The following is a 25,783-nucleotide window of genomic DNA, read 5'->3' on the forward strand; positions in this document are numbered from 1 at the left end:
ATATCAAAAGCTGTCAAATGTCAAGTACGTGATAGGTAAAAACGTTTCGTATTTATGCACGCTGATGTGCTTTGAACGCTGCCCCCCCCCCCACTCCCCTCTTTTCTCTTAGTAGTACTCTCTCTTTGCAGATAGTGAACGGTAGTTAACGCAGACCTTTACCCCTGTTGTAATCCGTCGTACCTGCTTGTCTCTCCATTTGATTGATTATTATCCAAGCATTTACTGTTTTACAATTGGATCTCTTTGGATCATTCTCTATTTACAAACAAGCACAAAGTCGCAATACTCTGTTTAGTCTTTGCAGATAGTGAAAAATCGTGTAAAAAAATAAAAGTAATCGAGCAAAATCAGTAGACCACTAATTCGATCTCTTTTTGACCTCGGTAAAATACAAACATTAGGAACAACACTTCATGAGAAATACGAAAATAGTGAAATGAACTGAGCTCCACACCATGAGGGCTGCAAGACAGCTCGACTCCGCCACCCACACCGCCCAAAATAACGACAAACCCTATGCAAATATTATAAATACACACAACACACCAGCAAAGAAACAGAGTAAAACATTTTATTAAATAACTATTTACATAACTATTTTATACTTTTTATTCCCCGATCCGGCTAGCTCAATCGATCGAGCATGAAACTCATGCACTGATAGCAAGCGTTGAGAGTTTGTAGAAGGATGGCTTCAGATTTTCCACATACGGTGTAGTGGCACGAACTGGCAGGGGGCGTTTGGATTCTACCCCTTCCCCAAATAAAATTTTCATACGTGAATGTTCGTTCATGCTTTTTGTCCCTGAGTTGCTTCCATGTCACTGCCTTACACAAATGGCATAAGTCCTGGTTGTTGAGTGCCATACTTCAGAGTTCTAAGCAGCTCTTGTAACACTGTTTAAACCTTATTTGCACCTGCTGCCGCTTCACTATTCAAAGTAAGTGGGGTCCATTTGTGGACCTGACTGCATTGGAAAACAATGTGATACGGTGCCTCCCTAAACCGCTTGACGGAGGCCCCCGAGGGGCGGTGAGATGGCGCGGACTGAGAGGGGGCGCTTGGCTCCTGCCCCCTCCCCAAGTAGTGTTGCCCTGGTGAGGCCTGAGATCGCCCCCGGCATAAGCGGCCGGCTCCCGGGGTCCGGCGGAATTTTTTCCCTTTTGAAGAATCTTCCATTCTAGACCTTGTCCCACAATCCGTTTGACCTGAAGACACGCTGTCGTGGGGCGCCCCTTTACCGTTTTAGTTGCCATTCCGCCCGCTTTTGGTACGCTGTGCCTCTTCCGCCATTCAGCTGTTTACCGCCCGCTCTTGCGACTACAACGTCTCGCTCACCATGTAGTTGAGTGGCTCCCGCTCTTAAGATTTAACCGAACTTTTTGGACTGCTGAAAGCGGTTGTATTCCGACCGCTGGTTGGTGGAGACATTTTGACTATATTCTGGACCTGCATTGTCGCGTAATGCGTCATATGACGCGACGCGTTAGCGCACCCGGAAGTGCTCCGGTGCGCAAGGCGCAGCTTCCCGGAAACGATCCAGAGCGCGCCGCGCAGCGCGTAACGTAAGCATAACAGGTCATGTGACTTGTTAATAAAACTTTTCATTGGTTCATTTTACTTTTCTTTTCCTAATGATGTAAGACTAGGTCATGTGACCTACAAATAACACTTTTCATTGGATTAAAACATTTTTTTTCCCAAACGATGAAACCCCACCTTGTTTCTGGATGTTTCAGACTGAAGCTGGCGTCACCATGAGAGCACCACCATCTCGTAGCTCCGTCGTGGCCATTCCGCAAGCAATCATGGCAGCCGCTCCCCACCGGAAGCCTGCGGGAGTCGACGGCCCCCAAGACTTTTGTACAATCTTCAAGGCTGAGGGGACGCTTTCGAGAATGGAACCCAAGCCCTGGCAGACAAGCGTCCGAGTTCCAAGGTGTCCCAGGGCCATTTTACTGGACCAGGCCCAAATCCGAAGAGCCGGCCGCCATTTTAAGAGTCCTGTGGAAGCCGCCTATCGCTGCACCGCAAGATTGGGAGCAACTCAACTACATGGTGAGCGAGACGCTGTAGCCGTAAGAGCGGGCGCTAAACAGCTGAATGGCGGAAAAGGCACAGTGTACCAAAAGCGGGCGGAATGGCGACTGAAACGATAAAGGGGCGCCCCACTACAGCAGACGAGCCTCCGCCATGTGCTTCAAAACTGCATACGTATCTCGTGATATCAAGGTTGGGCAACCAGTACACAACAAGCAGTTACGAGTCCCATTTACACCGGCACCATTTTGGGCGCGGCCGGGCAGGTCCAGGATCTACTGAAACATAACAAATGAGGCTGACGACTCTGAAGCAGTAGACGAACAGCTGGACATAGCAAATAAACATGAACTCTCTAAAGCTGTTAACTCACTGCAGGACAAAACAAGTAAACCTGAAACCTCTGGAATAATTGTCGCTCAAAAGAACAACACACAAAACTCTGTAGAGCCTGAAGAAAAAAAAACAGAAGGGCACTGTAGTTTCAGAGACACTTAACACTAATGACTAAACAAAGATATCGTCTGTTTATGAAGCAGTTATCATCTTCACAGAATTGACAAAGTAGTGTACAGACACCAATGCTATTAAGAAACACAAGGAAATCCTAACGCATCAGCATTCTCGGAAGAGGTTGACACAGATAACATCTTAAGGAACGAAGAAAGACCTGTTCACTCTTGACACCCCAGGTGCTGTGTATGTTGCACTATAGTGCTGCATCGAGAAAACGGACAACCCTATTGATGTGGATTTTTCATTATTGATTATTGTAAAGAAATGGCGACTCCCCCCTTTAGCAGATTAGCTAAATGTTTGCGTAATTTAGGCATAAAAGTTATATTATTGTTGTTGTTGTTGTTATCGTTATAGTTCTGGTTAATTTCAAAAAATGGTTAAATATATTTACAGTTTTTGTTGCGTTCGTTATATTTAAAAGGTAATAAAGTTTTAAAATCTAACTTTGTTGGAGTACTATATATCTTTAAAAAATCGGGTGAATGGGGCCTTGAATCGGGTTATTGTCATGTGTGGGCTTTGCAAGTGTACTGCTACAAGATCGGACATTTCAAACTCAAATGCACGTTCTTTTTCTTACCTTTCCGAAGCATGGAGCGCAATAGCAGGCAGAGAAAGGGTGATGCACGTGTTGAACACTGCCTGGCAAGTTGCTGGCAGTGCCCCCCCGCCCACTCCTGAAAGAGGGCACACACACACCGCCGCCCCGAGTACTTCACAAATCTTTAAAAGACCATGCGCTTGTTCATGAGGCTTAAATGGTTTATCACCCCTTCTAGAACCCCTGCATCGACCCTCTGACGTTTCCTGGAAGAATTAGCACGTAACACAATACCAAGCCCTGTCAGCTGAAACCCCCGAGAAATCATGGGGCATATTATCAAGGGGGTTTATTTCCGCTTTTTTGGCTTTAAAAGCCAAAAAAAAAAAGAGATAAAATTATCTCCCTATTACCAAGCTGTCGCTAACACCAGTTAATGACAGCTAAAAGGAGATAGCGACCATCTTGGGCCCCGCTTTGCATATCAGTGATATTTATCACTAATGACATGCAAAGTGGGCGTGCCAAGATTTTAGCGACTGGAAACAGTCCCTAACCATCGCTATCTCCTATTACCAACTTTTGGAGATATTCGCGCTAAGCGCGAATATCTCCAAAACCTAACACCTGCCCTGAGCAGTTTTAGCCATGTTATCCAATGGGAAGTGGATAACATGGCTAAGAGCATTTGCTGGATAATGCATGAATATCGCTGACTTTTCAACGATATTCATGCATTACGCCCGTTTTTTATCGCATTTGCGATAAACCTTGCTAATAGCAAGGTTTATGTGCGATAAAATTCGCCGATGTGCGGCGATAATTTTTGTCTCTAAACAAGTTAGAGACAAAAATTATCGCTAGTTGTTGGTAATATGCCCTCGGGTTTTTCATTGCTGGAATCGGGAAGCGAAAGACTAGCACTGAAATCAGTAGTCTCACGCCTGAATCGGGAGGGTTGGCATGTCTGGATACTCTACAGCTGGGGCCATAAACTACATCCGCAGGGCTAGGTGATAGCCTGGGTCCGGCCTGGACAATCGGACACAGAGGAAGAGGAGTGTCAGAGGGTGCGTTAGTGAATAGGGTGAAAGGGAGATGTCGGGCGGGCACAGGGTGTGATTCTCAGAGAAGAGCAGCGCAGATGGGGGGAAGTATATGGCCCATGCATGAGAGAGAGAGCGGGGGTGACCAGTGCGTGGGGGAGATGCTTGCGAGGGTGGGGAGCCGTGCTGAGAATCGACAGCGTGCAGAGAGTGGCCCTGGTCAAGGCATCTAAAATGGCTGCCGTGCACGACAAAATTGTGGCATTGGACAAAAACGCAAGATGGCGCAGACAATGTTTATCAATAAGGATTAATTTATAACAAAATATTATATCGCAGTGACAAAATGGTGGTCAACACTTCCTGATTTCCATCGAATCGAACGTTAACAAACGTCACGCAGCAAAAAAAGCTCACGCACAGAGCAGTTTTTAGACATGTTATCCAATGGAAGGTGGATAACATGGCTAAGAGCATTTGCTGGATAATGCATGAATATCGCTGACTTTTCAGCGATATTCATGCATTGTGGCCGATGTGCGGCGATAATTTTTGTCTCTAAACAATTAAAACGAAGCACAAAATGGCGAATTCCCGTTTCGCTACCAGTTTGCGGCCCAGTTCGCGGCCCGTGAAGCGCTTCTACCGTGAAAAATCATTTTTTTTTTATTTTCCCCACGGACCCTTTAATAACCCCAACAACATTCCTAGGGGGTCAAGAGGGGTATACCTTGCCCCCTTTCAATAAATTCCCCCTTCGTTTTTCACCTCTTCTTCTCTCTCGATCCTACCGAGAGATAAGATGGCGGCCGCTCCGGACTGTTTAGAATGTTGACAGACACCGGAGAGCCAATCAGCTTTCTGCGCGCAAAGTTCCGTTTCGCGAAAAGTAAGCGGACCGGAGCGCAGCCCGGAGCGCTGTTACAGATATATATCTTGTTTTGAACGTTAATTTCTCAAAAACTACTGGAGCACATATATTGAGACCTAGCAAAGGCACATCGGGCTAACAGTCCCTACAATTTTGCCAAGTTTCGTGCAAATCCATTCAGCCGTTCGAGCTAAAAGTGAGTCCAACCGCCCTATGGAAAACTCAATGTTAAAAACGCGTTTTGGGACCCCCCTTTTTTCTCAGCCCCCCCTTGACTAAACCCCCCCAAATTGATAGGGGCTGCTCAGAAACAAAATGTGCCATTTTCCTGAAAATTTCAGCCGATTCCGTCCACAAACGCCAAAGTTATTAGACATAGAATTTTCAAAAATCCCATAGGGAATTAATCCTAACTATATATACCTACTGGCGATAGCCAGTAGGTAATATATATATATATATATATATATATAAGGAGTTCAAAACAACTTTATTTCGATTCATGACGAATCATAAAAAGCACATAGACACAAAATGCATAATTAAGGGGTACAGTTACATAAAATTGATGTCACTGTTAAAATAGAACAATTAAAATATTTACACATTTTTAAAAGAAAGCAGCAATTTTTCAATAGTTCCATTGGGTGTCGTCAAGACTGTTAAATTATCTGTTTCCAGAACGTTTTTTGAGGCGAAAAGCAGCTACCAAAAAGTTTGCAACACTAAACATAGTTAGTGGTGAGTCTGTTTTTTTTAAATAAAATAGAGCAGGCTTGGCTTGAACGAACCCCTTGTTTTTAAGCAACGGAACAATGTACTTTTTCCTAGGCAGGGCATATATACTACAAAAGAACATAAAGTGAGTAGTGTCCTGCAGAGAAAAACTATCACATTTGCAGACCGCTAAATCCTCGGGCTTGGCCCACACATTAGAGTCATTTAACAGGAAGTGAATCTGGTTAAGTCTTAGTTTGGTTAATAACCAGCGATGTAATGGAATAGACACTACCATTAGATAGGGTTCAATGGCCGGTGTAGTTTTAGAAATATAATGCTCCCTCACAGTGGGTTTCGCAAGCTCACAGCTCTCCCGCTCTATTTCTCTCACTTTGATAAAAGTCGCTTTGAACCATTCCAGATCGTCTTTAACAATGCAGTCTGGTTTGTAGAAAAGATCTGGGCGGCCCAGGGAAGTTAGTGTTTTTTTAATGTATGCTAGCCACGGTATGTTTTTCATATTGTCCAAAAGTAGGCAGTCTCTCATAATTGTGTGGTTCAAAGTTAAATTGGAGTTCAGCCATGTTTTTAACCACATCAGAATTGGGGACTGTTTGATGATGTCACTGATATACCCCTGGCCTAATTCCATATGGACGGAGAAAGTGGCTGTAGAGTGAGGCAGACCTAGAAGCATATGTAAAAATTTGTTTTCTTCCACCTGGATTGCTTCTACATTGTTGGAATAACCCCAGATGGAAGCCCCGTACCTTGCTACTATATATATATATACAGGAAAAACACTGCCCAAATTGAAAGAGGCAGAAGCCACCAGGGTATTGGAGGCGACACCTTTATTGCTCAAGTTTGGCGAATGCATTTCGGCCTCATCAGGCCTTTGTCAGCGCCGTGGAGTGTCTTAGGGAATTGCTGGCGCTCTGCATGTAAATGTACCTTGCTGCATGCCGATTGGTGCAATGTCCGCTCCGCCGCAGGTGCATCCACTAGATTGTACAGGTCCTTGATCGATCCAGGACTCAAACACCCAGGATGCACCATTGGAACCCAGGTAAGTGCTGCCAAGGGTCAAACTCAGAATTGTCCAAAATATGTATGGTTAGCTCGGTACTGTGCACAACGCTGCACGAATCCCAGTAGTAGACGTTAAAGATGCCCCTCGGGTCCCCTCTTAATCCTTCAACCTAAAGCACGAGTTTCAGTCGAACGGGGGCAGGAAAGGAGCAACCCGCCCGGGCTGAGGTTAATAACCTTGTTGCACAGTTACAGTTCCGCTCCTGCTAGTAGGTGGGCCTGGCATTTTCAAGTGCTTGAAGGAGAACAGACTTCTAAACTAAGCAGGGACCAGAACCTCCAGGCCAACTTATAAAGGATGGGCCTCTGTAGCGCGCCTCTGGAAAGCGCGTGAAGCAAATGCAGGAAAAACTCCTCCCAAATTGAAAGAAGCAGAAGCCACAAGGGGATTGGAGGCGACACCTTTATTGCTCAAGTTTGGCGAATGCATTTCGGCCTCATCAGGCCTTCGTCAGCACCGTGGTGTGTCTTAGGGAATTGCTGGCGCTCTGCATGTAAATGTACCTTGCTGCATGCCGATTGGTGCAATGTCCGCTCCACCCCTCCGCAGGTGAATTCACTAGATTGTACAGGTCCTTGATCGATCCAGGACTCAAACACCCAGGATGCACCATTGGAACCCAGGTAAGTGCTGCCAAGGGTCATACTCAGAATTGTCCAAAATATGTGCGGGTAGCTCGGTACTGTGCACAACGCTGCAGGAATCCCAGTAGTAGATTTTAAAGATGCCCCTCGGGTCCCCTCTTAATCCTTCAACCTAAAGCACGAGTTTCAGTCGAACGGTGGCAGGAAAGGAGCAACCCGCCCAGGCTGAGGTTAATAACCTCGTTGCACCGTTACAGTTCTGCTCGTGCTAGTAGGTGGGCCAGGCGTTTTCAATTGCTTGAAGGAGAACAGACTTCTAAATGAAGCAGGGACCAGAACCTCCAGGCCAACTTGTGAAGGATGGGCCTATGTAGCACGCCTCTAGAAAGCGCGTGAAGCAAATGCAGGAAAAACTCCCAAATTGAAAGAAGCAGAAGCCACAAGGGGATTGGAGGCGACACCTTTATGCTCAAGTTTGGCGAATGCATTTCGGCCTCATCAGGCCTTCGTCAGCGCTGTGGTGTGTCTTAGGGAATTGCTGGCGCTCTGCATGTAAATGTAGCTTGCTGCATGCCGATTGGTGCAATGTCCGCTCCGCCCCTCCGCAGGTGAATTCACTAGATTGTACAGGATCTTGATCGATCCAGGACTCAAACACCCATGAAGCACCATAGGAACCCAGGTAAGTGCTGCCAAGGGTCATACTCAGAATTGACCAAACTATGTGGGGGTAGCTCGGTACTGTGCACAACGCTGCAGGAATCCCAGTAGTAGACATTAAAGATGCCCCTCGGTCCCCTTTTAATCCTTCAACCTAAAGCACGAGTTTCAGTCGAATGGGGGCAGGAAAGGAGCAACCCGCCCAGGATGAGGTTAATCACCTCGTTGCACCGTTACAGTTCCGCTCGTGCTAGTAGGAGGGCCTGGTGTTTTCAATTGCTTGAAGGAGAACAGACTTCTAAATGAAGCAGGGACCAGAACCTCCAGGCCAACTTGTGAAGGATGGGCCTCTGTAGCGCGCCTCTGGATATATATATATACATATTCCACCAAAGCACAGTTACCCTGAAGAGCTGCACTGCAAGTCAAATGTTTGCTTTATTTGGTGAAAGGCTGCACACAGGTAAGATGGATGCAAACGTCCTTATCTGCCAAACGCGTTTCAGGGTGTGAAACCCCTTCCTCAGTGGCTTGCTGCTTGACACAGAGTGGAAGAATAAGCAACCTTTTAATTTCCGAACATCCTGCCTCAGTGGGCATGGCCACAATGACCTTCTGGATCCCGTAGTTGCATCACTCAACATTTGCTTCTATGACAACGAAGTAAATCCAAAAAAAACTCCAGTGGGTTGACGTTTAAGTACACTGCATAACTGATTGCACATTAATGCCCAACATCTCCGCAACTTGCTCCGTTAAAGTCGGAGACACCGACAGGTGGCTCCCCGGAGCTGCAACAACGGTGGCGGCTCTTTTGCAGCTGGGTCAGCCGCATACATAATCCACAAAAGCACAGTTACCCTAAAGAGCTGCACTGCAAGTCAAATGTTTGCTTTATTTGGTGAAAGGCTGCACACAGGTAAGATGGATGCAAACGTCCTCATCTGCCAAACGTGTTTCAGGGTGTGAAACCTCTTCCTCAGTGGCTTGCTGCTTCACACAGAGTGAGAGAATCAGCAACCTTTTTAATTTCCGAACATCCTGCCTCAGTGGGCATGGCCACAATGGCCTTCTGGATCCCGTGGTTGCATCACTTAACATTTGCTTCTATGACAACGAAGTAAATCCAAATAAAACCCCAGTGGGTTGACGTTTAAGTACACTGCATAACTGGTTGCACATTAACACCCAACATCTCCGCAACATGCTTACGTTAAAGTCGGAGACAGGTATCTCCGACTTTAACGGGAGCAAGTTGCGGACATGTCTGAAACCTATGGTTTTTTTCAATGAACTTCAAAGGTTTTGTAAATGATAATTTTTAAATGTATTAATTGTTATATTTATTTTTTGATACTGATTTACATTTTTTTAAACTATTTATTTTTAGATATTTTATTTTTTTAAATACATGATAATTAGATTATACATTACATTACAAAATATACTTTCTCAGAATGAATTACTTTAGTTTAAATATTTTGCAAATACGCAATAGACATTTAAGTACAGTAATTACAGTTGTTGCAATGGGCAACACAATTTCAAACACTATGAAACATTGAGCTCAATGTGAATTTCCAGTTAAATGCAATTAGTTACTTTATGGATTACTTTTCTAAACACAGGACTGGAACCTAGATTCAGTCCTTGGACATCTCCTGTAAACAGTTGAGTAAAAGCATTTTGGTCACAGTAGTGATTTTTAAGGAATATTATTGTATTTTAAAAGTTGACACTAAGAAACTTTTTCACATAGAATCACCAATGTTATCCTATTGGAGGAAATTCACTTAGCAGGTAAGTAGTGTTATTGTTACTTTTTCTTACTCAGTGGTGGATCCTGGATCCTGTACTGGTGCATCTCCTGTAAAAAGTTGAAAGAATGCATTTAAGTCATACAGGCAATTTTAAAGGAATATTTTTAGTTTGTGAAAATAGACACTTAGAAACTTTTCTGGTGAAAACAAGACAATAGATTCCCTTTGGAAGGAAATACAAGTTACTGGTAAGTATGGTTAGAATGACTTTTCAGGGTCAGTGCTGGGCTAAAAGATGCAGCACTAGGTTCTCTCCTGATAACAGTTGAGTAAATTGGAATTCATTGTTCGGATGATTTTAGGTGAATATTTTAAAGTTCCAAAACTCCACTCCTAGAAGAATTTCCAAGTGAAACCAGTCAATGTTAGCCTATGGAAGGAAATTTAAGTTACTGGTAAGTATCGCTAGAATTACTTTTGAAGATCAGTACTGGGCTCAAAGATGCTAAGGTCTCTCCTGATAACAGGTAAGTACATCAGAATTCGTAGTTCTGCTGATTTATAAGACTATTTTAAAGTTCTAAAACTCCAGAATTAGAAGAATTTCCAAGTAAAACCAGTCAATGTTAGCATATGGAAGGAAATTCAAGTTACTGGTAAGTATGGTTAGAATTACTTTTCAGTATCAGTACTGGGCTCAAAGATGCTGAACTGAGGTCTCTCCTGATAACAGGTGAGTAAATCGGAATTCGTAGTACATTCAGTAAGCGCCACAGAGCTGCGTAGCAGAAAGATGTCAAAAGGGGCACAGCCTGCATCACCTCTCTGCAACGCAGCACAGTGGTGCTTCCTAGAAGCACCTGGTGGGCTACTTGGCCCCCATGATCCCTCAGGTTTGAAGTGGAATTTTTTCCCCAACTTAAAACGCTCCACAGGGCGTGTTTGCCCACATCACGTCAGACCCCTCCCCTCCCTTCACCACTGTGAAAATGTGCCCTGTCACCATTCCAAATTGAGAGATTAAGTTCCCTTCAATCCTAAGGGTCCCTAGGGTCAAACTAGCCCACTAGGTACCTCCAGTAAGCGCCACAGAGCTGCGTTGCAACGAGGTGTATAAAGGGGCAAGGCCTCTGAACACCTGTGTACAACGCAGCTCCCTGGCGCATACTGGAGATACCTGTTGGCCTATTTGGCCCCCAGGGACCCTCAGTATTGAAAGAAAATTAATTCCCCAACTTAAAACGCACCACAGGGCGCGTTTGCACAGTGTTGAAGGAAGGAGGCATGGCCTAAGGTGATATGTCTGCAAGCACACCCTGTGGCGCGTTTCAAAATAGAGAATGAATTCCTCCTCAATCCTGTGGGTCCCTGCAAGCCACCTAGCCCACCAGGTCCCTCCAGTATGCGCTAGGGGGCTGCATTGCAGAGAGGTGTTCAGAGGCCACACCCCTTTTTACAACACTCTGCCGCTCGTAGGAGAAGTCTCTGCTTGGGCACATTACTCCCACTTTTGGGACTTGGTAGACCAGGAGCTCCGGGATTGCCTGCACCTGTGGCCGCCCACAACCGCTACATCACTCCTCGCAGCCCCCGTTTCGAGGGAGCCGCTCGTAGGAGAAGTCTCTGCTTTGGGCGCATTGCTGCCGCTTTTGGGACTCGATAGACCAGGAGCCTTGGGATTGCCTGCACCTGTGCCCGCCCACAACCGCTACCTCACTCCTCGCGGCCCAGGCTGGGCTGGACTCCCTCCCTTACATAGACTTCGAGAGCCTGCAAGGTCAGCTAACTGCATTTATTATTGTTTTTTTAAATGCACCCCCTAACTATCATCTGCATAATTTCAGTATACCAGTAATTTTGATATGGCGGGACGCGAAGGATAGGGGTGGAAGGCTGCAACGGGTGGCTATGTATCGGGGACACTTGATCAATTTATTAAAAGGGCCACATCGGTATTGGAACATGAGATTGATATTACCGAACGCCGCCTCTCACAGGAACTAGCATCTGCAAAACGTTCATCTCTGGGAAATGTAATGCTTTCACGCTCTCCTGAGCAGCATTTACAACAAGTAATTGTCATAGAGGTTAAGATCCTGGCCAGAAATCAATCAACAGAGGAAACGGTGATTATTGGGAGTGACGGGGACTCTAATCTGCCGGTTCAAATCAATCAGAACCTATCAGCAACTTTAGCCAGTGGGGTCGCAACTTGTGCATCTATGATGTCTGCGCCCGAGGCTGTGCCCATTTCACCAAGCGTAAAAACGGAATTGGCCTCCAAAAGGAAGCGAGGCGGGGGCGTACAGAAGGGGAAAAACCCTAAGCAGGCTAAATTAAATAAACCGGGTGAAAAGGTGTGTGTTGCACTTACTGATGCATCTATTTCACCTGGCCCCCATATGTAACTATACCTGTATCAAGTGCCTTACCCAAGATCTCCCCAGTTGGTTCCATGACGATTACGAATGAAGACTTTTGGCCAAAAATAAGAGATCTTATTACCTCCTCCATACAGCCCATTTTTGCTAGGCTACTGACTATCGAGGACAGAATAGAGAAATTTGAACGTATGGCCATAACCAACTTGGAGAGTATCAACAAAAATCTATCTGAGTGTGGCAAAGAGAAAGAACTGCCAAAAAATTGACCTAGGAACACTGTTGATAGTAAATTGTTGTCGGGCCAATTGGAATGAACATCCCGGAAAAATTGTGGACCTGGGAATAACATTGAGGAAGGTGTAGATACATGTCGTACCTCAAACTCCACGAAGGACAAGTCAATAGAACATCATATATCAGGCGAGGGGACGGCGAAAAACACTCTCTAAAAAGGCAGAAAGGGATCTTATAACATCAATGACTATAAGAACACGTTGCCAAATATTGACCTGCCACCAGAGTCCGTACCCTATGTTGCTGTCCTCACAGGGGTTCCAGAGCTAGACAAGGCCTGGGCTGAATCTTACATGAAACTAAAAAATAAAACGATTCACTGGTTGAATACAAATAGACCCCTCCCCCCCATATGCACAGGCAAATTTTGTTTGCACTCAGAGTGAGTTGGGTGGGTAGAAGAACAAAAGATATAGCGGGTGACTATATAATTTTTAATTTTCGAGATAGCAGGGTTGTCAGTTACATTTGTGAAAGGCCTTCTCATATCATGAAAACCATTATCCGGGTTTTTTACCTCAACTATTTCTAATCCACCTCATTGCATAAAGAAAATCCTGGCTCTCAGGGAAAGACAAGTGATTGGGGATCTCACCATGGTAACGCCAGCAACAGAATAGGTAATGAAGAGCTGGGACTTGTATCGAGTATCCCCCTCAGAAATAGATTCAGCACGCTAGACTTGGTGGATTGACTGACTACACATCGGACTAACCAGCACAGTGATATTACCCTGGATGTGAGGGTTGAGTGTATGCAATCCCAGTCAGCCGAAAGTGATGTGATAGGGCCCACAGATGGTGATAGTGAGGAGGTAGACCATTTGATAGTGGTTGTCAAATCAAATAGTCCCATATCTAGCCGGGGGATTCTTACACTGGATGTACCTGGCTCTGGAGATAACAACTTTGTGCCCCCTGAAGTTATAGATAGATGGGACCTGATGGTGACCCCAGAGAGAAAGCAATCTGTAGGTAAATGTAAAGGTAACAAAGGAGAACCTAAGAATGACCTGAGGAGACCAGGGACAGACACTAATAACGCAGCAAATCCAAGGCCCGCACTTGAGACATCAGAAATAAGCAACATTTTAAAGTTATTATCATTGAACGTTGCAGGGCTTGCATCCAAGGTGAGAGATCCCTCCTGGTTAATGTTCATTAAAGATTACACCTTGATCTGTATACAAGAATCATGGGCAACTGAGGCTTTACACATAGCTAGTTATAGTACATTTCACACCCCTGCTAAACCTGGGACGTAATAAAGGGGGATTATGCACCTACGTGTCTAATCTCACGGGAGATCTGGTAGTGAAAATTGAGAATGAAACAGAATTCTACCAGATATTGTCAGTAAGTCCTGGGGGCAAGAAGGGAACTTTTTAAATACATTTCTATAACAATGTTTCAAAAACAGAAATTATTAAAGTATTAACAGAATTATGCGAACCCTGAAAAACATAGAAGATCATCTGAGGGGTGATATGTGTTTAATATGGGCTGGCGATTTCAATTGCTCACTTTGCCTGTATAATCATCTGGGCATTTGTGGCATGGGCAAAGATAAAGAAGATCTTTTAACACATTTCACCCATACTTCCGTGGGGGGCATGTTAAATTATATAATTTTCCAATTTGATCTGGGTTTTGCCAATGACCTATGTATACCGTCTCTATCATTTTAACCTACCTTTATCGGGTGGGGCTGTAACACAATAATTGATTTTGTCCTTATTTCAAAACGGCACTCTTCTAACCTCCACACATGTAAAACTTCTGAAATAGTAATGAGTGACCACCATCCAATCTGCCTATTCTTTTCACTTGCTGGGGGTAAATATACCTCCAAGGAAACATAAGCAATGTATTACCATAATAAAAATATTACTAGGACAAATGGTTATGCTATAAACTGGGACAGAGTGGAACCAATTGTTTTCCTAGAAACTTTAGTAAACTATAAATATGGGGATTTTGAGATTTTTCTCTCGCAAACGAATGACAATGTACTAGTAAGTAAGTAAGTAATTACGAATTGCTTGATTAATTAAAATCTTAGCAGTCCGCACGACAATAAAAACATGTTTATAATGCATTTCATATTTCTTTAAAAATAGGGTTACTATGTTCTAAAAAGCAACAGTTTAAAAAGTACATATAATAAAATTTTTAGTGAACTGTATGAATACAGGGGAAGTCTGTATGAGAGTCCCAGGATTAGAACGTCGCCTGTGACCACAGATCTGATGATTAGTTGTTGACTTGTGGCCCGCTAGTCTTAGTGTCTATACGCCATGCAGGGGCCTTGAGCGTAGGTGTTTATACTCAGGCATCTGCACCCAGTTTTATTTGTGCTTCTTTCATAAAACGGACAAATCTGCAAACTAATCTGACATTGGCCCCATCAAAGCACGCCTTCACTGCCTGTCTGCAAGACCGGATCTGAATTTCATTTATATGTGGTTTGATCAACTCTCTCCTCTTCCGGTCTAGAGACTTGCAACACTTCTTCTTTGGTTTCTCCACATAATCTGCAGAGGGTGGATGGAGATGAACGTTTTCTGGGGGGCAAATGGGGTTTGACAGGTAAAATCCCCATCCTCAATGCCAAGAAGCTTTACTTCAGCGTTCCGGAGAAGCTGGTGCCTAAGTACGGTTGTGGTGAACACAGAGTAGCTCTGAATCACGAACCAGCTGTGGGCCCTCCTATATAAGTCTGCTCGATCTTTTTCAGTAGAGACGAGGTTTATCGTCTTATTGACCAGGGCTTTAACGTTGTTAAATGGGAGACCAGACTTCCAGATGTTCTCCAGGGCTAACACGCCGATGCTTGATTGAAGATAAGCCATAGCGGGGGAGTTGTTTTTCCTTGATATTTCTTTCCATAGGAATGAGTTCAATGATCCGGTCGCGGCGCTCTTTATTTTGTACCAGCTTTTAACATACAAGCCCTTCCGGTTTATTGCCTGGTTAAGTAGTCCAAATTCAAGCCTTAGTTGCGCTGGGGAAGTGTATTTTGGAAGCTTGAATATTGTTCTTAGCGCTTTAGAGAGCATTTTGTCCAGGATTTTTTCATCCTTCCCTCGCATAGCCTCGCTGCCATAGGTTATCATTGGTAATTAATTAATTATTAGCTTCGCTCGGAGCACTTCAAGCAGCGGGAGCAGGTTTGGACTGGTTATTTTATTTTTAAGATTTTTTAAGGTGATTCCTAAGAGGGTCCCTCGCCTTTGAATTGCCTCTTTTTGTTGGTCATGCGACCGCTCGTTGTCAAAGATTATTCCTATGTATTCATACTCTTTGACCACTACAAGTTCGCTCTCACCCAGCTGCCATTTTGATCGTTGTTTGACCACCATACTTTCTATTTTTCTATGTTGATTTCTAGCCCATTATTTGTTGCAAAGTTATTTGTAGTGTAAAGTAGATGCTGTAAGCCGACTTGAGTTCGGCTGATTAAAATCAGGTCATCAGCATATGGTAAATTTGAAAGGGGAAAGCCTCCCAGGTTTGGTGCATGGTGGATACAATTATCTAGTTCCGGTGAGAGGTCAGCCACAAAGAGATTGAATAGGGTTGGGGCAAGAACGCAGCCGTTGGAATGCGCCTAGACACAATCGTACCGCTCCCCAGTTTTATTTGCACCCATGTCTCAGTGTGTAATAACATGAGTTGATTCAGGAGGATGGAGGGGATTTCCCATCGGGCTAACCTTGACCATAATTTTCCTCTGTCTATGCTGTCAACAGCGGCATTATAGTCAATAAAGCAGACAAATAACCGTTGTTTCATTGCTTTTGCGGAATCGGCTAGGAGCGAGAGGGCCAGAATATTGGTGGTAGTTCTTAAGTTTTCCTGAAACCCTGTTTGGTTGATTGGGATTAATGGTTTTTCCCTGGCCCATTCCTGCAGTTCCGTCAGTATGAGGCCTACGTAGTATTTGGCCTATAGTTTTTTGGGTCGCTCTTGCAGCCTTTTTTATAAATAGGGGAAAGAATTGAGCCTATTAACGATTCTGGGATTGTTCCGGTTCTGGCGATGTTGTCAAAGAGTGGTAGTAGTGCACTGGACCAGAATTTTAGGTCCTCTGAAGTTTTCTTAATGTGTCTACAGATCCATCAATCAAGTTGTTTTGGCGGAAGAAGCAGATTGCTCTATTTTTAACCCGCCTTATTTGTCTTAGTTCAGCATGCTGACTCTATGAGAGATGGATACGCTGGATTGCTTCCGCCCTGATGATTAGTTTTTGGTGGTGCTCTCTTATGTCTTGCTGTGTGGCTGTCAAGGGGGCTGATTGACCTAGAGCTTTAGTAAAGGTTTCCCAGGCGTGGACTATATTTCCTTGGGAGGATTTAATTTCCTCCCACAGTGTTTTTGCAGCGACTGATCACTTTTCTGGTTCGCGTATTTTGCATCTGATTCACCTGTGTTGGTATCTCATCGTTAGGTGGGAATCTAGGTTTGTATATGTTAGGGAGGTGCCCTGGATACCAAGAGTGAGTTCTTGCGGTTGGTGATCGCTTTGGTCTGACACCCTGATCCTAAAGTCTTTTGTTATACCAAAAAGAGATAAAGCGAGGAAAGTATAATCAATTGCAGTGTTAACTGAGTTTCTGTGGAAGGTTGGGGCTTGGGGTCTATCTCCTGGCATGTGGCCGCTTAGCGCTGCCAACGATAAACTTTCCAGATCTTTCAACAAATCATTTGAGGTTTTAGTTGGTTTGCCCCACTTGTGTTTATCCTGGGAGAAGATCCCCCATGCTTGGTGTTTATCGACTTCTGGGCTAACTTGATCTGAGCCCCCAGCAAGGAACATGTTGAAGTCACCTGTTATACTGTGGCTTGAGCCTTCCTCCTCAGTTATTAACTATGTCAGTTTGAATGTGAACTGCTTAGCGCCATTCCTCTTACTCTGAGGATGAATATAGATGTTTGCCAGAGTTAAGTACTGCAAGTTGCTTTGGCCCTGCATTTCAAACTGAATTGCCATTATTTCGAGGGATGTAGTGTTTTTGCATATCAGTTCTTTTTCGGTGGATATGACTTTGATCGAAGCATATATCATTAATCCTCCTTTACTGTGACCGAAGTTTGAGTTTCGGACTGCAGGATGGTGGCAAGTTGTATAGCCTTGGAGGTGGAGGGGAACCTCCAACCAAGTTTCCTGGAGGAGTACTAAATCGAAATTTTGAAGATATGACAGTAGTGAGTGGTCACTGATTTTGGACCCAGGGCCGTTTATGTTCCATGAACAGATATTTAAGTTCTCTTCATTGTTTCCCTGTTCAATGTTGGGTCATGGAGTATCGGTTCTAAGATTTATAGTTTTGGATATCCAGGACCAGTCATTTGGGAGTTGGTTTCCTTCTTGACTCTGTCGGCCCACTGTTGTGGGGCTAAATGCATCTGGACCTGTTACTGAGGTACTACGGGCTCCCTTGAGACTGAGTTTACTTGCCCCAGCCCTCTCAGGCTGCTGGACAACCTCTTATTGGGAGCTGGGTGATGTTGGAGCAACGGGACCGGGTAACCAACTGGTCGGTGCTGGTACACTCTAATCCCCCAAGCTTCTAATTGCGATTCTTCACTTAGGATTCTCTCTGCGGGTTCTGATGTTGCCCATTCTGTCTTTGTTGTCTCTTGGTCCGAGAGGTGTTTGAAGGTTTCACATTCGACTGACAGCAAATCTTGGGTTTTGATCCCTGCCAGGCTCCTAATTGCGATTTAGGATGCCACTTCGTCCTTTTGACTTGTACTCTGGGACAAACAGAATTATTTGTGAGGGCGCTAGCTAGCAGTTGTTCATTGAGTTTCTACTGAATAGGCACTTGCGGCCTTGCTCTTCTCTTTAAAATTTAGTTTGTGATTTTTGTGCTTCGTTTCCCTTGCTGGGGCTTCGCTCTTTAGGGTTAGATTTTTTTCCGATATTAAGTTGCGGAGGGGTAATCATTTTTATTTTTATTTCTAAATTGGGTTTAACAGCTGAGGATTGATGTAGATTGGTGTCACGAGTTTCTAGGTGTTCGCCCATTAAAGGGTCCTCGCTTCCATGTATGTTAAGCTTATTGTTGCAGGTCACTTTTTCTTGGTGAATTATTAGGTGTTGTTTCTGATCATTGGGGTGGTCCTCTGCTACTCCGTCTGGACTTTTTGTAGCCTGAGGGTTAGTTAAGTTCTGGTCAAGTTGTTGGTATTTTAACATGCCAGGACCTTTAAGCTCCTGCTGAGAGTCGTTCTGGGTATTTGGTGTGATTTGGAATTGAGATTGTATAAGTGGGTTCTGATGGCTCCCTTTCTTCCTTTGCTTACTTTGCTGCTTAGATGTTAGCCTGTTGCTCTGCTCAGCTTTTCCGTCTTCTGTAGTTTCTTTATGTGTTTTTGGGTTGCTGGTAATAACTGTCGTTGGTTGGAGGTTTGTGAGCTCCACACTCCCTGTGGATTTAGAAAGTGGTGGGTTGAGTGTTCCGTAGGGGCTTTTCATTCCTGGGACCATGTCTCCGCCAGCCTCCTGGGGGCTTGGGGCCATGAGATAAGTTGCATCATATGTTGTTCTTTTGACTCACCCTTTGCCGATTCCAGGTGAGTGGCAGGCGATGGTTGAATAGGAGTCTTGGGTGGCCGATTCCTGCACCTCCGTATGAGCCTGCTTCTTATGGTTGATTAGATGATTGGATACTGGACCTCTAGTACTCGAGTTTGCACTGTCTCAATCTAGTTTGGAACTTGTGCCTATATTTTTCAGATCGATAAGGAGGTCGCTCATCCCTGTTGGTAGTGTTGCAATTTTTTCCACTATTAGATGGCAGGTACAGCTAGGTGGAAGTATGGCTGTTTCGCGTTAGGCTCTTTCATGTCTGAGAGCTTGCTGTCAATGCTGGTAACATGTAGCGCCAGGCAGTTGAGAAGGATATGCTGGATGTCCATTTTGTCTGAATAGTATTCCAGGGCTTTGGTGGGTGGAGAGTTGCATATTCTTTAAAAGGGAAGTCCAAATTCCTGTTTCGCTTGGCAGGATGCTAACTCCAGACTTTTTGGGAGTGGTTCCCGGACCTTGAAGGACCGCTTCTTTTTTATCCTCAGAAGTGTATGTGGTGACCAAATTTTCCCATTCTTCCTTTGTGAGGGAGGGGATGTTGTTACCTGCTGGGTTATATCGTCAAGTTCACCCTCCGCACTAGCGGCCCTATAGTATGGCTTAAATAGGGGTGCTTCTAAGTGGGGATCTGCCGAAGATGAATTTAGCAGCTTGTTGTTTGTGCTGTTTCTGATGAGTGTGTCTTCTGCAATTTCCATTTTTTGTCTTTATAATCCTGATTGAGTTTCTGATTATTGAACTCGTGATAGCAATCAGTGAAGTTGAGTTTCGGTTGCAAATGAAGAGGGGTCGATCTGGATGATTTTGCGTTGGTTTGGTCTTGGAGTGGAGTAGTCGTGAGGCCTGTAAAGTGGAATACCACTGACTTTGGGGCAGAGGAAGCGGGGAGTACTGTAACTGAGGAGAAGCTTGATGACTGACAGGGCAATACTATGATTTGACTTCTAGAGGAATCCTGATTTGCTCCTTTGGTAATTCCATGGCTTCTTCTTGGTTCGGTTCTTCTAGGAAGACAGGGAGGCTGGGAAAGGTGTGGTTTCGTACCGCAGTGAGCTCTGTTCGGAGGCGCCCCCTGTTACTTTTTCGGAGAGGGTTGGAGAGGGTACAATGGCTGCCGGTAGTCCAGTACCTTCTTTTGGAGCCCCTGTAGTTGGAGCATTCAGCATGGTTGTAGGGCTGTTTCTACTCCCCCCGACTTTGTTGAGTGGATATACAGACCTGGTGCTGGTAGGAATGATAAAACTGGTGCATTTTCTGGGTACTGGGGATTTAGCAGAGAGGGAAGATTCAGTTGTTGGTTATTGTTCAGGAGTAGTAGTGCTCCTGCGTCTTCAACGAAGGAGAATTTGGTGTAAATTTTAGGTTGAAGTTGTTTTTCCCCTGATGGATTGATTGCTTCTGATTGGTTATTGCTCCTTCCTCTCTTGGAACTAGATCAAGGTCTACTAGCGTGATTCCTAGTGTTCCTGGTGTTATGAGGTCCTTGCGAGCGGGCTGTTCCCTTGCAGTCGAAGTGGTTGATGTTTGGGTATTGCTATTGGTCGGCTCGTTTAGGCCCTTGGGGTTTTTACTTTTCTTTCTCCTAGTATTGGTAGTGGTTGTTGTGGCTCGCCTCTCCTTGTCAGACCTCATTGTCGGCTTGGCACCTACGATGGAATGAACTGCGGGGACCTGGTCCTTAGTTGCTTGTTTTATTTTTTGGATCTTCAATACTGTCTTACAATTCTGGGACAGTTCCGCTTCTGATTGGGAGTACCTTGGCGGGTTGACGGTGATGATGATGTTGTTGGTTTGAGTTAATTATTGGTTGTTGTTAGCAGGTCGTACTCCCTGTTAGTATTGCTCTGATGGGCTACTTTTTTTTCCAGGGTTATTTACGCTTATTTACGCTTTTCGGCGTGTTTGTCGTTTGTGGAGCTTTTGTCGACGCTGTTGTTGCCCTTTGGGGCAATAAGGGGTGTTTTTTAATTTTGATTAGGTTATTTTGTTTTGCCTTTTATCAGTTTTGCAGCAAGGTGTTTTAGTTTGTTTTGGTGTCCAAAGGTTTCCCCCCCCATTGATCTGCTCAAGACTGGATTACTAGCCAGGACTTGTTTTTCCCTTGATTTCCTTGCTTTTTCCTTGCCTTTTCCCTTCCTAAAGCTGCTGCCCCCCTCATCCTCCTCTCCCTGCCTCCTCTCTGCCTCCTCTGCCTCTCAGGAGGGGGGACAGTGATCAATGCACCCCCACACGTAGGCAAGACGAAAATGATAGCAGGGAGGAGGTTGATGGCGCAAAGCAAAAGAAGGGTGGGAGCTCAGTTACTCACTCCAGCTGTATCGCAGGGAGGTCTACAGCAGACTTTAGCCAAGATGCCCTGAGGTGCGTTGCTGGGATTGCTGGGGTTGATTGAGCTGCGGTTGAAGTCCGGGCTGAAGTCCGGGGCCGCTGGAGCCGGGAGTGAAATGCCGAGACGGGCTGGGGAACTGGTGAGCTGATGAGCGGCCGTCCGCCGTGCGCCGTCAGCGCGGTACTCTCCTGCGCGCTCCGAGGGCCCACTGCCTGGGTTTTGCCTTGGAGGCCCGCTGGCTCGTAATTTGGAGATCCGCAGCCCGTCCTGAGCCTGGGTGCCCCCCAGACAAACCACAAACCGCAAACTGCAGACCATGGAGCGCGGACCGAGGCCGCAGCGACGGCGATGGTGGGAGCAGCAACAGTAGCGGCGATTCGCGACTCCTCCTCTTCTTTTCTCGACAGCCGGGAATGTACTAGTGTGTAAGGTTTTCTTTAGAATTACAGCGGAAATACAAGATCTTCTCACTAGAAGGCAAAACTAGGCCGAGAATCAGGCACATGGCTGGTTTGACAGGGATTGTAGCAAGACCCATGCTCACCTAATGAAGGTCTTAAAAGAAGAAAATAGCAGCAAGGAAAAACTGAGACTGGCCAGAATTGATTATCAACAAAAAAATCAAAAAGCGTAAGGCCCAACTAAAAATGGAAGCATGAGAGGCGCTACACCAGGCCTGCATGACAAAGGATAACACAGGCTTTTGGAGGGCCATTAATGCGCCCTTTTTTGTAGATAGGGACACTGATATTATTGACGTGCAATCACAGAAGATAAATGGGTCAACTACCTTAAGGATCTTAATAAAGCTGATGTCTTACCTCAGAGTGAGGGAATTATCATAATGGAGGGAGATGAAAATGCTCATATACTATTGTTTCCTGTGAACATTAATATCTCCTATGAAGAAGTTCTAACAGCGATTAAAGAGAGTGCCCCAGGGAAAGCCCCAGGCCCGGATGGCGTGCCAGTAGATATCTACAGGTCTAACACGGAGCTTTGGGCCCCACTCTTAACCAAGGTATTGAACAGCTGCAATAGATATGGATTTATTCCTACATGGTCAGATGCTATTGTGATTCCCATCTTTAAAAAGGGTGACAGAAACGAACCCAACTGTTACCGTCCTATTTCCTTACTGGATTCGCTAATGAAAGTGGCGGGGAGGGTTATTTTAAATAAATTGCAATCCTGGGTGGAAGAGACAGGTTTACTTTCAAAGTCCCAATACAGCTTTAGGACAGGACTAGGAACCATTGAACAGGGATTAAATTTAGCTCTAATTATAGGTAAATATGTATTACCTAAAAGGGATTTTTTTTTTAACATTTGTCGATTTAAGTTAAGCTTTCGACTGCTTAAGTCATGACAAACTCTGGAGCACCCTGAGTGAGAAGGGTGTTGATCCAAACCTGCTGCTATTCATTAAGGAGCTATATAGGGGAGCGGTGGCGAGGGTCCGGTACGGGAAACGGGGAAAGTGTACAACTAAATTTAATATTAATAAGGGAGTGAGACAAGGTTGCATACTGGCCCCGTTCCTGTTTAACCTCTACATAAATAGTGTAGGCTCATTTTTGGCCCGGGACAGGCAGGAATATCCTATGATTGAGAATGAACCAGCCCCCATTTTATTATATGCAGATGACGCAGTCATCCTGGCGCGGACACGGATAGGCCTGCAAAGAGCAGTTACTAAATTTGCAACTTATATAATGGAAAGAGGCCTCAAAATTAACAAAAGTAAAACCTTTACTATGTGCTGTGGGATGAAAAAAGGAAATACATATAAAATATGTATTGATAACACGTAAATAGATACCACAGACAGATTTTCTTGTTTAGGTATTAATTTTGATAAATCGGGCTCGTGGACATCAGCTGTAAATGTAAGAAAACTATGTTTCTCTTGAGCGATAGGCGCAGTACGGAATTTTTCAAATAAACTGGGCGGCCGACCAGTCCCGGTGTTGGTGGATATTTATAAGTCCAAATGTGTATCTACCGTGACATACGGGGCGGGGCTTTGGGGAATAGCTAATGACCAGAAAATGCAGTGTTGAGAGAATGAATTCTTGCGCTACCTCCTAACTGTCCCGGGTTCCACTGCTACATTTGCATGTCATAAGGAACTGGGCCTGCCTTATATTTCAGATATTATTAAAGCTAATCCCCTTCTTTTGTGGCACAAGGTGTGGTCCTCCGATGAGCCCAGTTTTAATAGAGATGTGATTAAGGACTGTCTCAAATTGGAAGGGGTATCCAGGATTTTATGGATTAAATACCTAAAAGAATTGTTGTACGACATCGGCCACCCGGAATACTTTGATTCTCCAACTTGTTTAGAAAGTATATTGAGGTAGAACCTGAAATTAACATGTTTAAACTATCTAGAAAACAAGTGTTGGCTTTCTGAAAAAGAAAATCCCTCAGTTATGGAGAATCATTTGATGCTGCAGTGTAATGGTATTCAGCCCTACTTGGTACAGGTTCAAGGATGCTACCCACGCATGTTGTTGACTCGTTTCCGCGGTGGGTCCTTTTTTAGAATGATTACTTTCCAGGAGGTAAACTCATGGTCCAAAAACTTGTTACCATGCCCGTGTGACAATCTATGTTACACTGTAAATTCTTCTGTAAATTCTATGATCTCCCCAGGAAGAGATTTTTAATACCAATTTTAAAGAAGTGGGAATTTCGACAATGTAGAACGGCATTTTTGAGGCTTCAAATGTTAGAGAATAAATTGATTATATTTGCTGTATTGTCCTTTTTAAAAACTTTTATTAGATATAGGAATACAATGCACTAATTCCCTAGTCTTCACTTAATGAGTTCAACATTCTTGTGTAAATAAAATATCCAGCTTCTTATTTTTTAACAATGATCTTGGATTAAGAAGGATTTGGTAGAATATTCTACATGTGAATATGTTTGGTATATTTTATTCTATTTATTGTGCTTTTATGGTTTTTAAGAAACAAAATCGAATAAAGCTATTTTTGATTTGATTTGAGAACACTCTGTGCTCCGTGGCGCTTACTAGAGGTACCTGGTGGGCTAGTTGGCCCACAGGGACCCTCAGGATTGAAGATGAATTAATTCCCCAACTTAAACCGCACCACAGGGCGTGTTTGCACACATGTGAACTCAGGCCCCGCCCCCTTCCTTCACCACTGTGAAAACGTGCCCCGTGGAGCATTTTAAGTTGGGAGATTAACTCCCCTTGAATACTGAGGGTCCCTGGGGTGGAACTAGCCCACCAGCTACCTCCAGTAAGCGCCACAGAGCTACGTTGCAGAGAGATATAAAAAGGGGCGTGGCCTCAGAACAACTCTGTGCAACGAAGCTCCCTGGGGCATACTGGAGGTACCTGGTGGGCTAGTTGGCACCCAGGGACCCCCAGTATTAAAGGGAATTTGTTCCCCCTCTGCAAACGTGCCAGGGGACGCGTTTGCAGAGTGGTGCAATAAGGGGGTGGGCCTCCGGCCGCTGACCCCTTTTTAAAAAATTTTTTTAAGAAGGGGGCTATGTAGCCTCCATTCTTTTTCTATTTTTTCAGCCCTGGGGACCCTATCCCCCAGGGCCTGCCTGCACCCTCCTGAGGCCATAGTCTGCCCCGGGGACCCTATCCCCCGGGGCATGAGCCTTTTTAACACAAAAAATGTACTAGGAGGGGGGCTGCCTTGCCCCCCTACTGTGGCCACTTTTGGCCCCGGGGACCCCATCCCCCGGGTCCGGCCCTTTTTTTAATGTATTTACTTATTTATTTTTTGGGGAGAAGGGAGCCTTACAGCCCCCCCTCCCGGGCCACTAATAACCCCGGGGACCCCATCCCCACGGTCCCAGCCTGCTCCCCGCATCCTGCGGGAGCCAGCATTGCTTTTCCATATGGGGAGCAGCTAACATGCTGCTCCCCATATGGAAAAGCAATCTGCTTTCCTATTTGGAAGAGAGAGCAGGTTCCCTGCTCTCTCTTCCAAATAGGAAAGCAGTTTGCAATGGCAGAGTGGGAGCCGCAAGGCTCCCGCCCAGACATTGCAAACAGCAGTGTCTAGGAGGTGGGCACCCCGGGACACTGCTGGAGCCAGCCCTAGGGGATGGCAGTCCCCAGGGCCATCAAGGGCTCCAGGAGAGGGCTGCGCGGCCCCCTCCCACATTTATGAGAAGCCCCAGGGGGTTGCAGTCCCGAGGGCTCGGGGGCCTCAGAGCCCCACCCAATTTTCCTAAGCCCCAGAGGGTGGTGGTCCCTGGGACTGGGGGGGCCTGAGAGCCCCCCACCCATTTGTTTGAAGCCCCAAGGGTGGTGGTCCCCGGGGCTGCAGGGGGCCCTGTGAGCCC

At 45.2% G+C, this 25,783-nt stretch overlaps 1 protein-coding gene across 3 annotated transcripts in view; it reads right to left on the minus strand.

The window, feature by feature from the left end:
* Positions 1-25,783, minus strand: part of LOC147692377 (cytochrome P450 2G1-like) — a 489,071-nt gene that overhangs the window by 345,579 nt on the left and 117,709 nt on the right. For 2 of the 3 annotated variants that reach the window (XM_086938601.1, XM_086938600.1), the window contains exon 3: positions 9,909-9,945. The exons of the other annotated variant lie outside the window; for it this stretch is intronic. In XM_086938601.1, the coding sequence (XP_086794727.1) occupies positions 9,909-9,945 (37 nt within the window). The remainder of the gene's footprint in view (positions 1-9,908; positions 9,946-25,783) is intronic. 3 annotated transcript variants of the gene reach the window in all.

Source organism: Lissotriton vulgaris, chromosome 9, assembly GCF_964263255.1.
Source record: "Lissotriton vulgaris chromosome 9, aLisVul1.2, whole genome shotgun sequence".
NCBI lineage: Eukaryota > Metazoa > Chordata > Amphibia > Caudata > Salamandridae > Lissotriton > Lissotriton vulgaris.